The sequence below is a fragment of the Branchiostoma belcheri genome, unplaced genomic scaffold, assembly GCF_001625305.1.
Source record: "Branchiostoma belcheri isolate BF01 breed outbred unplaced genomic scaffold, Haploidv18h27 scaffold180, whole genome shotgun sequence".
NCBI classification, from domain to species: domain Eukaryota; kingdom Metazoa; phylum Chordata; class Leptocardii; order Amphioxiformes; family Branchiostomatidae; genus Branchiostoma; species Branchiostoma belcheri.
In genome coordinates, this window is record NW_017803269.1 from 126,293 (window position 1) to 150,454 (window position 24,162).

At 42.5% G+C, this 24,162-nt stretch overlaps 3 protein-coding genes across 3 annotated transcripts in view; all 3 read right to left on the bottom strand.

Annotated features, from left to right (window-relative positions):
• Nucleotides 1-15,040, bottom strand: part of LOC109467495 (talin-1-like) — a gene marked incomplete at its 3' end in the record, with an annotated part of 133,275 nt that extends 118,235 nt beyond the window's left edge. Inside the window, exons 1-2 of the mRNA XM_019765507.1 lie at nucleotides 14,996-15,040; nucleotides 243-350 (exon numbers count right to left, since the gene is read on the bottom strand). The remainder of the gene's footprint in view (nucleotides 1-242; nucleotides 351-14,995) is intronic.
• Nucleotides 15,041-16,377: 1,337 nt separating this feature from the next.
• LOC109467497 lies at nucleotides 16,378-20,817 on the bottom strand. The gene is made up of 7 exons (XM_019765509.1): nucleotides 20,806-20,817; nucleotides 19,534-19,755; nucleotides 18,262-18,535; nucleotides 17,838-18,022; nucleotides 17,543-17,741; nucleotides 16,783-16,998; nucleotides 16,378-16,416 (listed from the first exon to the last, which is right to left on the bottom strand). Exons 1-7 carry the CDS (start codon nucleotides 20,815-20,817, stop codon nucleotides 16,400-16,402), a joined length of 1,125 nt encoding a protein of 374 aa, XP_019621068.1. The 3' UTR covers nucleotides 16,378-16,399.
• A 1,405-nt stretch (nucleotides 20,818-22,222) lies between these two features.
• Nucleotides 22,223-24,162, bottom strand: part of LOC109467498 (mu-type opioid receptor-like) — a 3,268-nt gene continuing 1,328 nt past the window's right edge. Inside the window, exons 3-4 of the mRNA XM_019765510.1 lie at nucleotides 23,696-24,071; nucleotides 22,223-23,302 (exon numbers count right to left, since the gene is read on the bottom strand). Coding sequence (XP_019621069.1) covers nucleotides 22,223-23,302; nucleotides 23,696-24,071 — 1,456 coding nt within the window. The remainder of the gene's footprint in view (nucleotides 23,303-23,695; nucleotides 24,072-24,162) is intronic.

Below are 24,162 nucleotides of genomic sequence, written 5' to 3' on the forward strand. Positions count from 1 at the left end.
AGTCAAGACAAGGATGATGCAAATTAGTCAACTAGGTCCTGTTGGTTCAGAACAGGAGCTTAAGTGTTGTCTGTCCTCGGGGCTGGGAGCGCCAAACCTCAAGTGCCGGAGAGATCTACCCGAAGCCCCCCTCCCTCTTGAGGGTGGGGTTGTACATTCTTTCAAGACATATATCGCCTCTTAAAGTTTAACACCCCGTTCCCACCAGCGTGTTTCGAGAAAATTTAAAACAAGTTACTTACAGAAAATGTAGATAGTTCTTGTCCTGGTTCTTAGACGTCAGCCCTTGAATCGTGTCTTCTTTCTTCGTTAAATCTTCCTGACGCTTCTCTCTCTTCTGTTTCCTCCTTCTAGACATAGAAACAAGAAGAACTTTTACTCAATTCTCAATCAAAAACAACTTTCATTTGTCAAAACACGACCTAATACAATGTCAATATGGGGTCATGTGGCGTAGCGGTAGCGTCTTCTGCCTGGAACCAAGAGGTCCCGGGTTCGGACTCCACCATGTCACCGATCTTGTGCCCTTGGGAAAGGCACTTTACACAACTTTCCTCACTTCACTCAGGTGAAAATGAGTATGCCAGAATGATCATTATCATGATTGTGGGCATTAAAAAGAAAACCATGAAAACCAATAATCTGGACACCAAAATGACGATGAAAGATACTTAAACACTGGAACAACATCAAGCGAACATAAATTGCCATCTGCAATTGAAGGTTTCGAAAACACATCTACAAACGGAAATAATAAAAGATGGACTTTTTGCTGGATTTTTACAACTTTCCAGTTTCACGTCCAAAAACATGACCATCCTCAAGACCTACCAACCTACCAAATATCAGGACAATCCATTTAAGTTATCGTGTTTACAGACACACACATACATACACAGACACACACACACAAACGCCTCTGAAAACATTACCTTCTTGGCAAAGCTAATAAAGATGAACTTCTTGATATTGATAAGCTGGCTTTTGACAACCAAACCAGAAACCACAGCTGTATATTCAGATCTGGATCAAGTAGTTGGTTCTTTGAAAAGCCGATTAAAACGCAGGAAATGTAAAAAGGACAGGAAACTGTGGAATGTTCTAATGTCAGCTCCACACGACCATGAAAAAAAGAGGAAGCCATGCCTTTAACAGTCAACAAATCAAATAGCTGTGCCTGATAAATGCAACGGGGCAACAAAAATCACGTCATGGACCTTTTGCAGTGATCCAAAACTTTGCACTTCCACTTTCTCTGTAGATGCCCATATTAGGCAGGGCTGGCAGTGGTCACACGGTACTACTGCCCCCTAGTGGCCGACTGAGCCACTGCAGGGTGTACTAACAACAAACAGTGAATGCAGGTCTGGTGAGCACATGGGTTTTCAGGCTGTACAAACCATCTAGGGAGTCTACAAGCTGTTCTGTACCTCTTAGTGCTGTAAGGGACCTCCCTAAGCTACCTACAATATGTGGGAAAATGTCTTAAAATGTATGCATTGATACACCCTAAGTGTTAGAAGACTAGTACAAGAAAGGTTTGAAGTTTTTCAGAAATTCATCAAAACAGTTTAAGTTTCGGCCATACCAGTACCACTTTAATTTCTTGGCTCTACAGTGTAATGTAGCCAACTGCCGCCGAGAATAATCTTAATAATATGGTCTTGTTTCTTTTCATCCAATGTAAAGAATGGTTCTCACCTAGAGCATTCTCACAGTCTTATCCTTGAATTTTTCCAGAAGGATTCAAGGAATATACAGGTCTACAGCTATTTATACAGGACAGTCAGACTAGTCCTGGCTGGGGTTGGTCTGTTAGCCTCCGTAGCAGGCTTATAGAACTGGGGGTTTGGTGGTCTTCGGCTGTTTTCTGATTAGCCCAGTTCTAAAAACGGGGGTAATTCAACCAGGCCGGCTATGTTGTCTATATACAATCAGAAAATAGCACATAAAAGCTCAGAAAGACCCTGAAGACCCCCAAACCCCCCAGTTTTTGGCATGCCATGGAGGCTATTGGTCTGTTGTGATAGCTGGTTTTCATTCTGGGCCTCCTGGCCTGGAAATGACTTTATTTTCTCAGTTCCAGTACATTTGGAAGTAAAAATCCCTCAAGAGGTGGAGAGGAAAACAGAGGGCTGGGAGAAAACTTGAACTTCCTGAAATGGTTCCCTCCCTAGTCTGAAATGGTTGATCCCTGGCTGCTCCCCTCCCCAGGCTAAAATGGACCCCCCCTTTAACCTTTCTCAATACCTGCACCCCTCCGCAGTATGAAATGGTTGATCCCTGTCTCACTCCCTCCCCAACCTGAAATGGATCCCCCCTGCCCTATCTCACTCCCCCTTACCCTGACAAATTGTTGACATGTGTGAGAACATTTACACTTCTCCCCTGTCAGCTAGGGTAAACTTGAACTAGGGACAGTCCAGTATCTACCACAGAACTTATTAGGGACCATCCAGTAATACTACCAGGTTGCTGATTTCTTCTACCGTTTTAGTCAGAATCCTTGTTAACATTATGTTAAAATCCACCAGGTAGAAATTTTGGAAATTTTCCCATTTCAGTAGGAAAGAAAAATCACAGCATACGAACCTTTGTATTCCTGTTGTTGCCATTTCAATAAAAAACAACCTTTGCCAAGGTATAGGAGTTGGCATGAGTAAGCCTTGCAGGGATATGAAAAGTACTATAGGTTACATGTATACAGATTAGGTTATACGTATACAAATACAACATACAGCATATAAAGTAGACTCCCCTCCCCCCCTCCAAGGAGTTTGGACTCTCCCTGGAATCCAGAAATTCCACATGTCAGAGACAAGATGGAGTGACTTCATCTCCAAGCAGATGTGGAGGGGATGCCACCACACCTACGTTTGTTCTTTTAATCCTTGAATCTAAACAGTACAGCAATTTGTATGCTGACCTAGAACATGAAAACAGAGTCTTAGGGTAAAGTCTGTACCTTGGTTTCAAGACAGTGACTACAGTTAGATTTAACTACTTTTCCAATAGTAAAGGAGATAAATTTGTATGGGTGAATATACAAATGTTGTCAAAATAGCCAAGAGAGTATATTTGCTTGATGATGGAAGTACCACAGAAAGCCACAAGGAGGCCACAAATTTGGCCATACCTTCAATAAACCAAGACTGGGCAGCATACCGAATATCATAACAATCCATCCACAGCTTAACAAGACCAAAAGCCCGCAAATAAATGCTACCGAGCAACAAACAACTGTGCTGTTGCAGTACCAAAACAAGCCCAAAGGGAGCCACAAATCTTACCGTACCTTCACTACACCAAGACCAGACCGCATACCAGATATCACAACAATCCATCCACAGATAAACAGTTAAACCACAAGCCCACAAACAAATGCTACCGAGCAACAAATAACTGTGCCCCTGCAGTACCAAAGCAAGCCCAAAGGGGGCCACAAATCCAACCATACCTTTGCTACACCAAGACTGGACAGCATACCAAATATCATAACAATTCATTCCACAGTTAGTAGAATATTCTTCATTCAATGAGTGACATTTTTATAAAGGTAAAAACAAGTACCTTCAAATTTTCAATGTCTACTGGAGGTACGTGATTTTACCTTTATAAAAAACGTCACTGATTGAATGAAGAATATTCTACTAACTGTGATGTACATGACTTCAATGAAATCCATCCACAGCTTCTGGAGTTACACGGTAACCAACAACCAACAAACAAACGCCACCAAGCAACAAACAAAAGTTACTCTACCATGAAGAAAAGGACCTGATTGGTTGAGATAAGAACTCACTGGGCTGTGACCTTCCATCCTAATGATATGGTAATGACCCTGACCCCTGACCTCTGTATTCTTACCTTCAGCAGGGGGTAAGCAACCCTCCAGGTTCTACATTTCTTTCTACTTCCCTCAAAAAGTGAGACAAAATAAAGGTGAGACTAAATCATACATTACAAACATCACAATAATGTAACTCATATAATCATAATTCAGTCACTGAAGAAAGTAGTGGATGCTACCTGAAACATCTGATAGCTTACAAAATCATCCAGTTGCTTGAGTAACTGCTTTTGGTACCCATTCAGAAATTGAACAGCAGGATCGGATGAAAGGATGCCTTTAAATGTTTAAAAACCAATGTTTATTCCCTAAAAACCAATATGAGTAATAAAACCACTCTCCAGTCCAAAAGCCTATCAGACATGCTCTACTTCCTTTATAGGCCAGACCTGTCCCAGTGTCATCATTAAAGTTTAAATGTTGTGAAGCAGAGTGTTACACATCGATTTTCACATCTATAGTGTTCCTCTGAAATTAAACAGAAGGACCATACATAAAACAGAGGCACCAAAAGAAAAATGTACTACAGTAGACATCGGTAGTGTGGGTTACCATCACATTTCTTACACAAGCACCCCACCCCAAAACCCTAACTGTGATGATACACAACTAACTGTTGGTGCTAAAAGAATGCTTCAAACAGGAACAAGGTTAGTGTCAGGCTAATATATAACGTCAGGAATACCATATACCTTGCACCTACCTTGTAAGTTATAGTCAATGTTAGCAGATCGACTTAAAGCTGTGAAATCACCCTTCACAGGTTTTTGGGTGTGTCAGAGTCAGACAGTTTTATCCCTTTCTAGAAAAGGTGGAGATATGCCTGTTCAGACTAACAGTTAACGAAAGTCTTTTTCTTCCTGGTTGTTACAGTTTTCCCATCTATCATTGCAGTGGTTTAATTAAAAGTTCTAAATTCAATGTTTAAATTTTAACCCAGCCTTTTGTGTTGACTTCATGGCTCATTTTGTAGCATTTAAGCCTATAATAGGATGCCTAGACCTGTTTTTATTTTTATTTTTTTTCGCCCTGTCACTTCATATTTTTTCTGAAAAAATCCGAGAACCAACAAATTGAATTGGTGTGGCCTTAGATGCCAAGAATATCCTGTATACTATTGTACATTTAATATGTACAAAAATACCTACAACATTTGGGTACACACACAGACAAAAATTGGGTGCACAGCTCCAATTTTGGGTGCACCAAGGTGCACATGCACCCAGTATTTCCAGCCCTGCCCCTCCCCCATATGTTCTCCATATCAGCAATGATGGACTGTACACTCTCCCTGTCTGCTATAGAACAGTTTTAATCTGGCTGATGGTTGCCCATTGATTTTTCCATGATGTATACTGATCATACTCACCACGGCGGTTAGGACACATCGATTCACAAGCAGACAGTTGTGAGAGGAAACAGGCGCACATTTTTACTGCCGGATAAAATTTCTAAAAAAAGTCTAAACCTTCTAGGCAGTGAAGGCCACACAAATTTAACTTGTCGGTTGTTGGGTTGGAAAAGGTAAATTTGGAGGTGGGAAAATCTACCCCTTGGTGCAATGCAGTACCTAAGAAAGCTACAAGGGGGCCACAAACCTGACTATAGTCTCACAATATGCCAAGCTCCCCTCCCCCCTACTTTCCCTAATACATTGTGACAAGCAAGGAGATTCCTCTATACATTAACAACACAACTAATAGACCAACTACAGTAGTACAGTAGTACTATTACTGAAGAAACAAGTACACAGTGGACTATCAGGAAACGTGAGAAGGAATGGTTCTGATATAATTTATAAGTGCCAGAGCCTCAGTTAAGAGTAAGTAGTGTACCAAGAAGTCACTCTTCGATTCCCACCTCCCCCTCCTCTCCATAATAGTACAATGTAATACATCAACAATACAGCTAATAAAACAGCTACAGTACTACTATTACATAGGAAACAACTACACACTGACCTACCTTCCCACCTACCCATTCTCAGAGCCCTCGACTAATCGCGTTAAACATCACACACTCATTTCACAACCAAATTACAACAACGTCGCCCATTCCCTGATTTCCCACGAGAACTAGTGACATCGTCCTGTCAAATCTCCCAAATGGGCCGAAGGATTATGAGTGGTTATTATTGATCATAGAAAAATTCAATATGATTTGGCCAAAACCAGCTGTCCAGGTGAAAAAGTACATCACTGGGCCAGGAAAAAAAATGTTCTGTTTCCTGTTTCAGTCCTGAAAAAATTAGGGTCAGTAGGTATGGATTATGAGTAGTTTATTGATCATAGAAAAATTCAATATGATTTGGCCAAAACCACCTGTCCAGGGGAAAAAGTACATCACTGGGCTAAAGCAAGTCTTTCTGTGGTTGTGGGAAACTTTGACTGTTGGACGTTTAAAGTTAAAACTTTTGGTACAACACAAAAATGGCTGGAAACACTTCGTTTCCTGTTATCCGCAGTATTGTAAGTTGTGAGGAATTTTACTTCTGATGTGAAATGGACAATCCTTGGTTTTTCTGCTATCCAGCAGTCCCTGACAGTAATGAACAGTCCCCATCAGTAATGAACAGTCCCCATCAGTAATGAACAGTCCTCATCAGTAATGAACAGTCCCTGACAGTTTGCTGAGAGTGACAGTGAGTGAATGCCAGTCTGTGCTGATTACAGCCATGTAAAACTGGAACCCCTGTATAAATAATGAACAGTCCCTGACAGTAATGAACAGTCCCCATTAGTAATGAACAGTCCCTGACAGTTTGCTGAGAGTGACAGTGAGTGAATACCAGTCTGTGCTGATTACAGCCATGTAAAACTGGAACCCCTGTATAAATAATGAACAGTCCCTGACAGTAATGAACAGTCCCCATCAATAATGAACAGTCCCTGACAGTTTGCTGCCACGACCAGAGTGACAGTGAGTGCCAGTCAGTGCAGATTACAGCATGTAACACAGGAACCCCCAAGGTGTGTGAAATTGGGAAGTCACACTGCCTGGTACTACTGACTCCAGCCTGGTACTGTATTACATGTAGTCCCCAACCCTGTAACACTAACCGGATTTTATGGGTGACATCATTTGGAGACCACTGCCTAGCCTGAAAGCCAGACTGTTGCCAGGGTCACTGTATAGCCTGGAAGCCAGAATGTTGCCAGGGCCTACTGCCTAGCCAGACTGTTGTCAGTGCCCAATGTATAGCCTGAAAGCCAGACTGTTGCCAGGGCCACTGCCTTGAACACTAACTGGATTTTATGGGTGACACCCTTTTGAGAGACCTTTGCCAGGGCCCAGTGCATAGCCTGGAAACCAGACTGTTGTCAGGGCCTACTGCCTTTGCAGGAGTTGTTTAAAGCTTTCTAGTGATGATGCCCCAACTGTGCTTGGTGGCAACGAGTTCCAGTCTACTATAGTTCTGGGGAAATACGAGTTTTTGAATACCTCAATTCTTGGTTGATAACTCTGATATTTTAAGGCATGACTGTTTCTTGTTCAGTATCCATAACTCTGCCTCTACATGTAGTTCTACAGAGTTTGACCAAGTAGCAAAGAATGGGAGAATGCTTAGTTAGTCTAGTCCTAGTTTGCTGTGACGTCGGTAAAAGGCAAGTAGAACGAACTGGACCTGCCAAATCAGGATGGACATAACAAGACTGGACAGTTCAGGTGCTGAGTAGCTTTTAGCAGTAACCATACTGATTTCATCAATTAAAACTGCCAGAAGACATTGACCTGCAAAAAAAAACATTCACCATTTAATTTTAAAAGGGTGGTCAGTCTGCTAAAGTAGACGAATGGCACAAAATTTGTATTACTATTAGTGATGGGGTTAGTTAGGGGGAGGAATGTTAAAATTCAGCCACTCTAGTTAATCAAAATCAAGTTCAAGCCCTGGTTTTCTGTACTTAAGTTAACCTTCTCCCTGCTGCCTAACCCATAACCAATACAAAGTTGGTACCAAATGGCTACCATAGCAGGCTGAAGGTTAATTCATCCACTCTACTGTAGTTCCTGATTTTTTCACAGTACTGTTATGTTCACTGTTTTCACTGTCACTTCTGTACCGTGAACTTATCATTACAGTTAACAAATAATTCCTGGACTTCCCTTTTCCTGCACCTGTCGCCACTGTGAATATATAGTTCCGTGAAGATGTCCATTTTTTGTGAACTTTTGCTACCGTAAACATAAACTGAATTGCAGTATTTTCTTCACATAGAATACAGAAGTGACTGTGACGTCCACAAAAGAACCTTTCTCCATCCAACCTCATCACTCCCTCCAAACAACGTATCCCGCCTCCGTTTGTATGAGGAAAGAGTCCCGGGCTCTGCCACTGTTTATCGAGAGTAGCTAAAAGTCAACAATGATGGGACCTGCAAATATGGACAGGGCTTTCCAGGGGCAGAAACAACTCACTTTACTGTTTACAGGACAAGAGATGAAGTTCATTGAGTACTCATTCTAGAGTTCGTTTTGGCCAATTTAAAAGTAATTCAAGATCAACCTTATGGAAACAGAGTTAGAGAGATAAGTCTGTACCTTAGTTGGTACACAAAGTTTCAGGGAGTGAATAGAATAAGATTCAAGCTTCCGCCTAAGCATAAAGAAATCAAAGTGTTTACACAGTTTCAAAGAGTGACTATTTTGATTCAAGTTTCATCCAAACCAGGGTTCTCACCAGGATTTTTTCACAGCGTAGGGGGACCTAATTCAGCGAAGCCACACGGCGAGCGCGGTGCGGACACAATGTGTATTATGGGGGGGGGGGTCTGGAGGGTATCGATTCTTAAACTTGTAACTTAATATAACCCCCTGAAACACCATATCCTACATTTTGAGGGCCAGATTTTGTAAAGTAAGAGTTTTGCAATGCCTTCAAGGAAATCTTTTATTACATAATAAACAAAACACATTAGTAGTCAATTTTATGTCAAGTTACTGAAGATGTGATACACATGTATGTTTGACAACATAGGCCATATTTACTGCTACTGAAACCTACTGTACCTCTTCAAGGTACAAACTTTTCTGCAACAACGAATAAAGGCAGTGTTGTACTATTTCTTACAATTTTCAACTTATACAAATCCAAGTCTGAAATAGTTTCTTTGACTGAAAAATAATTCATCAATTTAAAACCTCATGTACATAAAAAAGGATTCATTCAAGTAGAGTAGAAAACATAAAAGGGGCATAATCACCCACAAAAAAAGGCTTCATTAAATTGAACTTGCCGGTGAGACAAACTTCAACACGATATCTTACCTTCAAAGGGACTTTTGTATGCTGTATCAAAACAATCTAATACAGTGGTAGCTTCATGTGACCCGTGAAAAAATATCAGTGACACTTACAGCAAGGACAAGTTTGTCAAAAACAGATTTCCAGGGGAACAGGGGAGTAGAAAATCAGTCACGCATAATTTTGTGGAAACTCCTCCGAGTCCTCGGCCATACGCGCCTCGCGGCCACGAGAGAGAATCTCATTTCAGATACCAGCCTTGCCAACAATGTCATCTCTGTGGCTTTTTAGAATATTATATCCTTCATTTCCCCCCAAATTTTAGCTCGATGGCAGTTCAGGATCCCCAAAACAATTCTGGAAACATTTGTCTAACTTCTGGCCCGCTAGTTCGCCGCTGAACGCAAGATCTCGTGATCACCTGACCCCCACTAATGATATAAGGATATCAAGTCTCGCGAGAGTTGGGCCGAGATTTTAATTTAAAATGGCGCCGCGGACGAAAATAAGCAAGACAGGCCCGATGTTTGGTTACAAAAAAAGCTATTTGCCGCATTCTTTGCCGAGATAACGGTATCTAGAGACTTTTAATGGGTTTTCTTACAAACAGAGATGATTTTCACTGGCATTGTATTTTCATAATTGTATTTTTACCGGGAAAAATTGGTTGCTATACTAAGGGAGTCCCCGAAGATCATTTTCCCAACTGGGCGAGTCCGAGCGGTACCTTTACTTTCCCCCGGGCCAATTAATTACATTGTTCTCCATTGTCTGAGGTGTTCCTTGTGACAAGGGCAAAGACAATATTTGCTTTCAAATTCAAATCAAGTACTATTCATTCACTATTACTACAGGGCAGATTGAAAAGGGAAAAAACAACAACCCCCCCCGACGCTGGCTGCACCACAGCGTCGGGGGCAAAATCACAGCGTCGGGGTAAAAATTCACAGCGTCGGGGCCCCCGACGCTCAAATGCGCTGGCGAGAACCCTGCAAACCTTTTGTTTTCTTGAATCTTTGATGTTCTCTTGTTCAATACTTGGTGAGTATAAATTACTTACTCTTTAGAAAGTCTCGGAATGAAGGCAGGGTTGGACAAGTTTTCAAAAATCCACTTGCCTTATCGGGCAAGTACATGGTCATTTCCACTTGCCTGAACCAACTTTTTACTTGCCCAAAATATGACACATTTCTATGCATTTTACTAGCAGAAAGAGTTTATAATGTTGGATGCTTTAGTTATCAAAATTGTTTAAAACTTGGTTAAAATACTGCAGGGGCTAATACTTTGCATCCAAAAAATGTACTTGCCGATTCGGGCAAGTACTGGGGGATATTTACTTGCCCGAACAGTGCTTTTACTTATATATATATATATAGTTGGTTTATTGTTTCAATTGAAAGCAATACACTAAAATACATTGCAGCGACTTGTACATAGTACAAGTCGCTGAATTATGCATATTAGGCAGTTACAAGAAATGAATAAAATCTATAGAAACTACTATACATAGCAAAATAATTAAAATAATTAGACAATAATCATAATAAAAATTACCACACACTGATAGGTTACCTGACGTTGTTCAGAAGTGCAGTAAAGTATGGAATGGGGCTGTTTTTATATCTGTTGGATCTTGCCATCGGAATACAGAGCTGATTATTGCCCTTTAAATTTCTGTTGTGAACATCTTTCCGTAGCGGGGGCAGCCAGTTTCTAAACGTCGGCGAATTCAACAGAGATTTGGCAAATTTAAGGCTTAGCGATTCTCGTCTAGTTTTCAAGGTACAGAGGCCAAAATGGGAAAGGGCTTCATCATAACATGAGTATTGAGGGCCTAAAATTATTCTTAGCGCACGTTTCTGTATTCGTTCTAGTTTATCGGATTGTTGATGTGTTATATTGGCATTCCATACAGGGGCAGCATATTCAACGGTTGGTCGTATATATAATAAATAGATTTCGCAAAGGTCATTGATGGGAAGGCCGAAACGTTTTAATTTCTTTAACCAGTAGAGCCGTGAGCTTGCTTTTGTCGTTATGACCTCTACGTGCTTATCCCATTTGATATCCGCTGTCAACCACAGTCCAAGTATGCATGCCACTTCTGTATGCTCAAGGACTTTACCATTAAGAAGGATATCGGGGGGAGGAGGAGGGTCGTTAATAAAAGTGATGTTCATTATTTTGCACTTATCTTCATTTAGTGACATATGATTTTCTGACGACCACATTTCAAGTTGATTAACCGATGTTTGCATCGAGGTTGGTACACTTAATAATCTGCTTTCCTTTAAAGTCAGATCATCTACGTATTTCCATCTATCCACAAAAGATTCCATTGCCTCATTTACAAATACTAAAAAGAGAACAGGCCCTAATTTGGTTCCCTGAGGAACTCCTGATGAAATTCTCTCCCAACTAGAAGTTGCGCCTCTGTACCGAACACACTGTGTACGTTCACTGAGAAAATCACTTATCCATGGTACAATAGAAGTACGTACACCACAAGTTAACAGTTTATGGATTAATACTGTATGATCAATTTTATCAAATGCCTTGCTAAAATCAGTTAACAGGACAGTCTGGATAGTTTTAGGGGTGTCGGCGCCAAGAAGTATTGAGTCAACCAAACTAGTGAGGTAGTGAACAGATGATCGCCCCCTTCTACTGCCATATTGGTTAGGGTCAAGAACGTCGCTTATGTCAAGAAGGATCCATTTTGTGATAAAAGATTCAAACGTTTTTATCAAGATAGAAGTGAGTGATATGGGACGCAGATTTTCAACTGTTGCAGGGCTTTTCTTTGGAATGGGTGAAATTATGGCTTCTTTCCACTGTTTGGGTATTCGTCCCTCATCCAAAGAACAGTTGAAAATATGTGCCAATATATCACTCAATTCAACGGCAAAGGTTTTGACAATCTTGGGGGACAGATTATCGGGACCACAGCTTTTTCTTGCATCAATGCGTTTTAAAATTTCGTAGACCTCCCAGGAATGTACTTGTGGTGGTCTGGAAGGAGAAGGTAAGTAAGATGGCAATGATTCAGGATCTAAACATGGAAGTTGGTTAACGATGTCTGAAAAGTGACGGTTGATCACATCAGCAATCTCCTTGTCCGTTAAGAACGTAGCGCTGGGGACGGAAACTGATAAGCTACGCCGAAAATTTAGTATATTTCGTAGATGCATGTGCCACTTAGCTGGGTTCTCCTTCTTAAGCACCTGAATCTTACGCAAATAATGTCTTTTCTTTGCCTTCACACACAAGCGATTCACATTGTTTCTAAGCTTTCTATACAATGGCATATTTCCAGAGTGAAAAGCCCGCTGTCGCTTCTTGATAACAACTTTAATTTGGGGAGTAATCCATTCTTTGTCAGATTTGTGTTTCACAAAGGATTTCATTGGAAAATGTTGATCTATTTCTGAATGAAGGGTTTGATACAATATATCTACTTTTGTTTGAATATCAGGGGCATCAAAAACTTCTGTCCAGGGGTGCGAGGAAATCCACCGACCGAAAGAGCGCACTTCAGAGTCTTTAAAGGAACGAAATTGTGTTCTTATTTTAGAATTAACAGGTATATGATCACAGGGAGACCATATAACCGTGTTGTGGTCACTCATTCCCAAGGGCTCCTTGTTTAAGGTCTAATATCTGGCTAGACGTGGTCTCTTGGTGCTGGTTTACGCTCGGTTCAGTTCAGAGTCAACTTGTCTTGTGCTTGTGTGAAGCTGGCAGTGTCTCTAGTAGAGCATGTCGAATCGGTTTACACAAAATATGATTTCCCTCAAAATCTCAAATGAGCTGTTTTACTTTACAAGAAAAAGTCAGTGTTAAGTACATTCTTATTCAATATATTTTAGAGAGGGATTGAGTGTACATGTAAGATCACTCCTGTGTTATCAACCACAACAAACTTGGCAATCCAAATTTCATTACAACCTGCAAGCAGACATTGGGATAAGGGAAATTGTTGACATTTTCTGTCACCCAACATCTGCTTGGAGATCAAGTTCACCTCTGACCCAGGGTCACTAAAGGTCAAGGTCAAGCCCCATACCCCAGCTGGAATATCAGGTTACAGTCTACCAGCTGAGCTGAAGTTAAAGGGTTTAAATACCCCACCTACAATATTGTCCTGGCTTCAACTCTACAATAACTAAAAACATCATGTAAGTAGATATGGATCTAAGCAAAATTAGTCTACATATACGTTAACGTCAGAATTATAATATATGCATATATATTATCTAATGTATTCAGTATGTGTACATAGTAAAAAATTACATAATATTTGAGGTAGGTATTAAAAGGAACAGTACATAGTAGTATATTATACAAAGCAAATTGAAATGTCAACATTAAGAAAAATGTACCAAACATGCCTATCCACCCATCCATGCAATCAAATACATCAAAATTATGTCTGCAGAAAATTTCTAACAAAAAAATACAGCAGAAAACAAGAAACAGTAGAGAAAACTAAAAAAAACAATAATATTATACACCTATCAGAGGTTGAAATAACGTTTGTTTAGTGTGATCAAATCTGCACATAATTTTCACCAACATGACCCTCCCACCAAAAATAAACAAAAACACATGTTAACCTGCATAACAAAAGGGTGTGAAAAACCAAGTGTTTCTGAGTCCATATGTGTCACAAAAACGTGTCAAAACTGATAAAAACTGTCCCCTGGGATCTTTCCAATCATCCAACAATCTCATCACAACAAACTGTCCATAGTCTCAGTAGCAGGCTTATAGAACTGGGGGTTTGGTGGTCTTCGGCTGTTTTCTGATTAGCCTCCGTAGCAGGCTTATAGAACTGGGGGTTTGGTGGTCTTCAGCTGTTTTCTGATTAGGTCCATTCTAAAAACGGGGGTAATTCAACCAGGCCGGCTTTGTTGTCTATATGCAATCAGAAAATAGCACATAAAACCTCCCAAAGACCCCCAAAACCCCCAGTTTTTGTCATGCTATGGAGGCTAACTGTCCAGTCAACCGGTTTTCTCATTTAGTACCAGCTATAAATAACATCTAGTGCGTAACTTCCCTTCAAACCAAAACGGGTAACCGACCGAAAATCCGGCATCACAAAAACATCTAGACTCTCACAAAAGACAAGAAAATGCGACAGGAAATATTTAAAGTAGACCAGAGTGTCCACAGATGGTGTCTTTCTGGGTTAAACTTTTCGCGAATTGTCAAAACGCACCACAACACACATCAGCTGAACACAGCTGGAAACAACATCAACATAGACTTTGATTGACAGCTCGACAGACGACGTTTTGACGCATATAGCGGGGGGGGGGTGTCTTTTCTGTATGTGAGCAACAAACAGTATGAAACACTCTGGATATGGTAAGTAATACATGGAATATAGACGACATACTGTTCAATAATTAGTCCCAGGTTGCCGAACACACTGAGCGGCCGTATTTTTAGTACAAAGCCCTTACAGTGTACCACCGCCCACATACGGTCTAGTCTGAATCACAACTGGGAAAAAAGGAAAGAAAAAAACTCCGCAACTCTGCTAAAGCTACCGATCTTAACTCTAAAACTAACACACAGACAGGGCATAGATGTACACAGTTCAGACGGTAGATTTCCCGCTGGAGAGAAGAGTTTATTTGGCGGGCGGACACCCTAACCCACCCCCGTAGCGATCGTTCCCTACTGCTCTAGTCTAATTTGCTTTCCACATTCCGGTGACTTCCGCGGACCAAATACGCCAAGAATTCAATCCGATTTCTCATTCTACAAATAACTAAAACCTACAAGTATACATCTAACCCCTGCCTTAAACCTTAGTCTTGAAGTATGAGTGTGTCTTGAGGGAGAATGTTGAGATTTAAAGACTTTGGAGAAAAAGTTCTTCCTTACCTCCCTGCTTGTCCCACCCTTACTGTCGTCCCATGAAAACAAAAATGGCGGATTTCCCTCATGACGTCATTTCCGCCAGGAAGTGGCCGCTGGCAGGTCAAAGGTCGACGTTCCGCCTGGGTGAATTTTACATCGTGTGTCAGAAAACATTTTTCGGGATAAAAAAATCAACTCAAAGAAGATTCTTTTTGTAATAAAAAGCTTTTATTCCGTATAACGAACATCTATCCTTGCTAATGTGTGGGTTTTAGAATGTTTTTGCTATTCCTATCTTCTTTTATCTTTAACTAACTTTGGCTCTGACCTTGAAATAAAAATAGAGGGAAACCTTATCTGAACAAGCAATTACTCATCACAATTTCCGGTGAGTCAAACCCGGGAACAGCTTTTATTCCTGTCAAAGTCATTTCCGGTTAGGTTTGCTTCTACCAGCATGATACGTGATACTGATAGGGGGGTCCGTTACTAAATTTTACCATGGTTTTACTAAAATAAAAACATACGATTTTACATAGAAATTTTGACCTAAATATACGAAATGTCATAGTGAATCAAGTAAAAAGGATTACAACTTGTAAAACCAACGAATCTTACGAAATTCAGAATATCCGACGAACGGTCCATCCGTTTTACTTTGTAGGAAGTTAGCGTTAGCAGCAGTTATTATCCGCACCGCTAGAGGCGCTGTTGCACGAAGTAACAAGCATTGTACTGATTGTAGGCAAAGTTTTACGTTAACACGATACATATCATAAACGACTCTTGTCCAAACTATTTGGATAACGTAAACAATCATATTGAAATGAAGCATATCTTCGGTTTTCAAAGATGTGGTCATATTCACGTTTGACGTATAACGTTAACTTGTGACTGGCTTTTTGGGAGATATGAGTGGGCAAGGTTTGAAACACGTACTTAGTACTTAAAATACTTAACAATATTGTACAACATAGATTCAGAACAGAAAAGACAAGTAAAAACAGATACATCATAATCTGATTTGCGTCACATAATAACGTTAATAATTGATATTCAGATGATAATTCTGAGCATTATGATACTAAATTGTAGCATACGGTTCTTGTCTAAAACGCACATTACTATATAGTGAAAAACTATAGCATACTAATGTTGCAAGACTAACTTTATCTATATAATGACGAACTCTGGAGTATCAGTATATTGCACCATAGCAACATCATAGTATTACCGTATATTAACAAACTTCTTGAATATACATAACGTTATATTTACACTGCATCATAGCTACATATTACTGCATTCCTAGAATAATAAAAAGTATCATATTGACTTTTGTATCACGACCGCAGACGTATTGTACGAAGTTAAAGTCCAAATTTCTTGCTTCGCGTTTAGTTTTCAAGTCAATCTCTGCTGTGTCGGTCACAAGATGCAGCAATCTGAGAAAGAAAAGGCAAGAAACATGTGCTTGATTCATTCGTGATATCAAAAACCAAACCTTACAGCAGGGATAAAACTTCCTGAATTGCAGAAAGTTAGCGTACACAAATGACAAATTACAACGGACAGGTCGTGTGGCGCGACGGCAGCGTGCGCGACTCGGAATCAAGAGGTCCCGGGTTCGAGTCCTGACATGCCATCGATCTTGTTCCCTTGGGAAAGGCACTTCACACGACTTGAAAGTGAGTATTGTATTGTCCCCTGTGTCGGTGGCGGCATTAATATAAGTTGAAAAAAACTTGAGTGTGCCATCACCACGTCTTGTGATTACATGTTGGAATATAAAAATAAAATTAGACACGAACCTTTGTCGTCCAAATTAACCCCCATGTCTGCCGTGTTGATCGGCGTTTTTATCAGCCGTTTCCAGTTCAGTACTGTCCCCACAGGGTTGCTGAATCGGCTGCTGAGTTTCTCTATAGCGCCCTTCATGTACTCTGTGTACAGGCCTTCTGATTGGTCCTTCAGTCCCGTAGCTCTGTCCGAAAACAGAGACAACTTTTTCCCCAACGCACCGTTACCTGAGATAACAAAGATATACTTTTTAATATTAGTGAGCCCAAAATGTATAGCTAGAAAGGTAACAGTTACAAAGCAAATTCACATGGGGACGCCTTCCAACTCTGTCCTGCCATTTGCCACATAATGTAACCCGATACTTGTATGTATGTGTGTTCATTTCTATCCACTTGCTTGTTTGAAGGTAGAAGACCTTACGAAAGTGGGCGCAATCTTATTTTGTTATACCGATAATATTTCTAAGCCATCCATGCATAGAACTAGATAGGCATAGTTCTGGATACGCCACCGAATACATATAATCTTCTCGGGGAAGTTCCCCGAGAAGATTATATGTATTCGGTGGCGTATCCAGCCGAAAGTAAGATACTCGTAGCAGCTTAAACCTGGAGCGAGTATGTAGGAGTTGTAGATGACGATAGCGATCGGGACAGTGCTTTATCTAAGACCTCGCTCAGGCAAGGTTCTGCATACGATACAAAGCCACATACGCCACCGAAAGCATTTATTAAACCTTCTAGGAAACGGTAATCTAAGTGGTTTAACCTGGAGCGAGCGTGTAGGACTCGTAAAAGACGATGGCGTTCTCCCTGTCGTCTATAACATGCGGCCACCACTGTTCCACATGTTGAGCGTACTCCCTGGCATACATGGCCACTACACCGGTGTGTGGTGTGGCGTAGCGCGGGGACAGGGCCGGGTTCAGGTCTGGAGACCTGTTCTCAGGGTCTACCACTGCCATCTCCTGCATGGGAGACAACAACATCGTAAGTTAGTCAATAGTTACTGTAAACGGTATGTGTATCGGCTGGCCGGTGTGCGGGGTAGCGTTAATTCTTACCTGATACAGCGCGATGCGTAGCCCAGCCAGAAGAAGGAAGCAGGACAAGCCGATCTTGGCGTAGTTCTCCTGCATCAGAGTTCCGATCACTCCTGTAGTGGTCAGGTTCTGATCCAGACCCTGCAACATCAGGGAAATAAGGTTATTGGAGACCACCGGGAGGCCCTGGGTGTCATTGGAAGCCCCTGTAGATTATGATAAGCCTTGAGAATCACTTGGAAGCCTTGGAGAACATTATGGGGCCTTGGAGAACATTGGGATGCGTTAGATAACATTGGGAAACCTTGGAGATCATGGGACGATCTTGAAGAACATTGTGAGGCATTGGAGACCATTGGAAGACCTTGAAGATCATGGAAAATCTTGAAGAACACTGGGAGGCCTTAGAAAACACTAGGAGGCATTGGAGAACATTGTGTAAGACGCCATTGATCTGCGCCCTCTAGCGGACTAAAGGAAATCCTTACCTGTAGATAGTCGTGTAGCCGTTGTCTGTCGGTAGGATTTGTGATGTCACTGTTTCGCTTGTTGACGGCATAGTTGATAGACAGGGCGTCTTGTAGATCGTGTAGAACGCCGTTGATCTGGTCTAAGACGTCTTGCTTCAGCTCCTGCTGGACCACGCACCTGATGTCCTCCAGGGTGGGGGACAGGGAGGCTGCGGGGAAGATCAGCTCCCAAAGCTCACCGAAAATCACCTGCAGATGGAGGAAAATTGCTCATCTCCAAGTAGTTGTCATTGTGCGGATGGCACGTTCAGCACCAAGGACAGGCACCGTTTGCACCGAAACATGTTGGGGAATATGTCCGTAAGACTGGGCTTGTAAGAATCCTGTAATCGCCAGGCTGATCTTACTGTGGCAAGGCATGTGGCCAACTGGGCAACTGTAGTGTCTATTAATTTTTGATTTATTGAAATTGCAACAGTGCAATACACGCAGAACAGAGGCAGCTGTTGCTGGTGTTGTGTCCCACACATAGAAACGAATACTGGACAGACAATACTCATTTTCACTTGAGTCTAGTGAGGAAAGTCGTGTAAAGTACCTTTCCCAAGGGCACAAGGTCGGTGGCATGTCAGGACTCGAATCCGGGACCTCTTGGTTCCGAGTCGAGCACTCTGCCGTTCCATTGTCCATTCAGTTTCTAGTTCTTGATGGAAACTAGCTGCTTGGCCAATTGGCTACTACCTTGCAAAAGTAGGATCTCATTGGAGATTCAACAATGTTGTCTAATTTTCTTTTCTTTAAATTCCTCAAAACTCTTTTCATTAAATTCCTTAGAACTCTTTTCATTAAATTCCTTAAAACTATTTTCTTTAAATTCCTTAGAACTGCTGTACAGGGACACCCATTGTCACCAGGCACAATAGTATGAAACAGCTGAAAACACCGTCTATAACGGTTTTGTCGGCTGAACAATCCTGTATTGTTAAAGCCGCCTTTTACTAACACACCAGCTTCGCAGGCACGCGATCGCGGCATGTTATCTTACATGGAATGACCAGATATATAATCTCCAAGCAGATCCCTTTCGGTGGCAAAAAGACAGTATCAAATTGGCCAGACAGTATCCATTGGTCAGATCCGACGTTGGTGGGGGGAGCGACAAAAAAGGCCATATATAAAAAGCTAACAATCATTCCCCCACAACCTCTGCTTGGAGAGTACAGATATACTGATATACGTGTACACACCTGTCCGAGACCCCCCACGACGGCACCTTTGCTCCGTCTTGGTTTCTCCTTGGCCGCAGGTTTGGGGCTATCCTCTGGGTCCGTCTGGACCTTGGCCTTGTGCGGCGCTGTTCTCGGATCCACCGCTCCGTTCACCATGAGTTTCGCGAGTTCCGAGGCGGCAGCGGCGGCCGGGTCTACCGCGTTCTCATCAAACACCTGCTTGGAAACCCTGTCTCCCATCTGAAGAAATAAACAAACAAATAAACAAACAAACAAACATCCAAAGAAACAAATAAACGCTGGGTCTACCGCGTTTTCATCGAAAACCTGCTTGGAAACCCTGTCTCCCATCTGAAGAAATAAACAAACAAATAAACAAACAAACATCCAAAGAAACAAATAAACGCTGGGTCTACCGCGTTTTCATCGAAAACCTGCTTGGAAACCCTGTCACCCATCTGCAGAAGAAATAAACAAACAAGTAAGCCAAGAAGCAGTTACTCAAGCAACTGGATATGATTTTGGAAACGGTCAGACTTTAAGTTATTCAGAATATTTCAAGTTTTGCTGCCTTGAAATCGCACTGGATGTCTTTAATAGAAGTCCACTTGAAGGCTGCCAATTCATCTACACTCAGACACAAGCATCACAAATTAAGTGCTTTCGCGCGATCGGCTGCTTTGAAGTTCCATTGTACTATTTACACGTGTCCGGGCTATATCAGTACAACGTTGTGGCAACAGTGATCCGCTGTGCGTTATTTTTACAAAGTATTGACTGCAAACATTACGTCCGGTATGTCTCAGCCCATGCTCATAAGACATATTCTCAACCAGACTAACTATGCTGGCTATATACAGGAGAATATTTGCCAGGGGAGTTTGGCCGCCTTGTAGGTTTGACTGGCCATTTCGGAGGGAAAGAAACTACCTCGCCACGGCCGGACTCCCTTGGCCAATTTTACTTACTTGCCAAATCCGTATTCCCGTAGAAAGGATTGGTGGATGCTACATCAGACACAGTTCAGGATAGTCCACGCGTATCCAGAACCGTGCCTCGGGTAGATCTGCGTTCTTGGATACGCGGAGACCACCCAAAGCTATCCAGTGTCTGATCCTAACCCTGACCCATTGATACAGAACTAGTTCCAGGTACGACAGGACTTAAACCTAAGAAACCTGGCGTAGGAGTTCAAGGTATGTGACCGTGACGACAACAACGACTGTGCAAGTACTACACTACAACAGAGACTATCCAGAACCGTGCCTGATCCTAAGACCTAACCCTAACCCATTCAGACATGGAACTAGATAGGAACGGTTCTCAATACAGCACACCTGTCCTCTGAGCAATGTTAAGGTAACGGGCCTTTAGAAAGGCAGCCTGGCGTAGTAAATATGTGACCGTGAAGACTGGGCACGGAGAGCAACGAGAGCATAACAAACAACAACCAAGGATCGTTACGTTATGAGAGCAAATTTTAGTCCCCACAAGACTCCTTTGCAGGCTGAATAATAAATGATAATAATGAAATACCTTTATTGTACATTCATGCCACGACGGGCTAGGTACAGGTCAAGACATATAACAGACATATGTAGAAAAGTGAAGACAAAAGATACACTACTTGACTTAGACATACATACATACATACATACATACATAAATAGATACATACATAAGGAACATACAAGGTACTATACTAGGCTAATACAAAGTTTCTAGTTACTGAGCTAATACAGGGTGGTCAATAATAGTAGAAATCGGCCTAAAAAGGAATGTAACTGTCTAGGAGAGTTGGTCGTGCAGGCAAACTAGACCCTCTATGACCGGCCAACTCCCCTGGCCAGCTACATTCCTTTCTAGGCTGATTTCTACTGTTTATTCAGCCTGCAAAGGAGTCTGGTGGAGACTACCCCACACCTACACCTTACCTTCAGTTAGGCTGACAGTCGGGCTGGTCAGGACACTTCAGGCTGCTTCCTGGTGTACGATAGTTTAAACATTGACGGGTTTCGGGACGTCCATTCTATTCCTTCTGTAGTGAAGCAAAAAAGCAAACCACAAACAACAGCTACCGGATCCTGGTCTCGGTTGTAGGTACAATCAGCTACATGGAATTTTGTGAACGTTGTTCTACTATAAGGTTATAGATAGTTTATGCCATTATGATAGTCTAGAATCACCGTTAGATTCTGTACGACAACATTCGGCAACGTTGGTAATGTTTTAACTCGGCGTTTCGCGTTGCAGGGCGGCGATTGGCTTAGAGTGGCCACGTGACCGCAGGAGCCGGAGCCGGAACTCCAGAACACGTCACTGACCTTTGAACAAGAACCGCCCACAGGTAAACAGCACTAGGTGTGAGTAGTACAGGTGGAGCCGTCTGTATAGAAAAATCGGGAGGGTCGAGCTCCCACTTTTCCTACACAGAGGGTTGATCATATTTCTTGAAAAATGTTAAACGTATGTGTACGTAATCTTCAAAGTTAAAACTTTATGATGCCCGTCAACTAGTTGACAACTATCTTAACATTACATGGTTATTGCAGTAAGTAGGCATCTAACGCAAGGTTGCAATACACGTATGTTTCCGTCTTGGTTGAAAATCCTAAATGACGTGTAGTACGTCTAAGGTGAGTAGAGTTTTGTATGTCGAATCAACCTTGTTTCACTAATGTCGTTATGCATTTGGCCATTTCTTTGTTCATGCACTTTCTGGTGCATTTGACTTCTGTCCTTTTTCGTCTGTAAATGTTTGGGACATCATTTCAACTGTTGCCTGTCCTGTACATATTTTAGTCACGGTAAGGCTGACACTGTCTGTGACGTGTGCCTGGACCTGTCCTGTAGCCTGTCCTAGGCCTGTTGTGTCGATGTCCTGTATTGTTAGCATTGTGCCATTGGGAAAGGCCTGCTCTGTCCCGACTGTACCCTGGGCCTGTTTTGTCTGGCCTGTAGCCTGGGCCTGTTCTGTAGACTGAGCATGTTCTCTAGCCTGTTCTGTCCCGTCCGTAGCTTTAGCCTGTTCTATAGCCTGGCCTGTTGTGTCGATGACCTGCCCTGTAGACTGAGCCTGTTCTCTAGCCTGGCCTGCTGTGTCGATGACCTGCCCTGTAGACTGAGCCTGTTCTCTAGCCTGGCCTGCTGTGTCGATGACCTGCCCTGAAGCCTGAGCCTGTTCTCTAGCCTGGCCTGCTGTGTCGATGACCTGCCCTGTAGCCTGAGCCTGTTCTCTAGCCTGGCCTGTTGTGTCGATGACCTGCCCTGTAGCCTGAGCCTGTTCTCTAGCCTGGCCTGTTGTGTCGATGACCTGCCCTGTAGCCTGGGCCTGTTCTCTAGCCTGGCCTGCTGTGTCGATGACCTGCCCTGTAGCCTGAGCCTGTTCTCTAGCCTGGCCTGTTTGGTCGATGACCTGCCCTGTAGCCGGGGCCTGTTCTCTAGCCTGTTCTGTCCCGCCTGTAGCCTGGGCCTGTCCTATAGCCTGGCCTGTTGTATCGATGACCTGTACCGTTAGCGTCGTGTCCTGTGAAGCCTGGCTGTGCGGTCTCCACTGTCTGCCGTTCCGGCACCGTTTCACACAGCAGAACATCTTCTTCAGTTTGTCCCGAAAGTTCCTCCCTAACAGCGCGTAGAGAAAAGGGTTGGCCACGGAGTTGAAGACGGCGAAGGAAAGCGCCACGCTGATCGCCTCGTACTCCTCTCTCCTGACGTACCTGGGGATCAGGAAGGAGATAACGTGGAATGGCAGCCAGTTGGCCAGGAACAGGGCCGTCACCACCAGAACCTGACAATGTAGATATAGTACACAATGTAGTTACAGTAAAAGCATGGCGACTAGGCCAGATTGTTTTTAGATAGCTTGTCAGCATAGGTACACAGATATATAATAACTTATTTTAGTACACTGTTCATGCGTCTCAATAGTTTATAGATGGCAATTGCATTTCAGCAAAGACGTATTTAGATAGCTTGTTAACGTTAGGTCGCAACATTTGTTATGTAATAATAAGTAGTATGTTAATCTGAAGTGTAACCGACACTGTTAACTGTTAGTAATTAATTATGTTCTTGTTGTGAGGGCTAGCCCTTTATAACAGCCTCCGGCTAGTTGGGCAGTCCTGGCTGTATATATCTGTTTATACAGTCTAATAAATCAAATCAAATCAAATCAAATCACCATGAGGTAGGCCTGGTCGTCTGTCCTGCTCTCCCGAACCGCTAGGCGGCGCGACCGGTGTACTGTGACCACAATCCGCACGTACAGGGGTATTATCACGCAGCCGGGCAGAACATACCCGAACAGAAAATCTAGCAAGATCATCACAAAGAAAGGGTGGCTTGTATCGGACGACTCGAGCTTGAGAACGACGCACGAGGCTCCGGAGTGCAAACTGGCGCTTTTAAAGCTCCAGTCGTTGGTGACGACGTTCCTAGCGACCGTGTCGATAACTGCAGCGAGGGCGGCCGCCGTCCAGGCCACAGCGCAGGTCGCACCCGCGTGTTTCACCGTGCCGTGTCGTCTGGTGCTCAGCGGGTCTGTGATCGCTCTGTACCTGTAGGGAACGAGAAATGGCCATCATGAAAGTTCATCTGTGTTGGTAGTTACATGTTTAAAGTTAAAACTTTTGGTCCAGCACAAAAAAT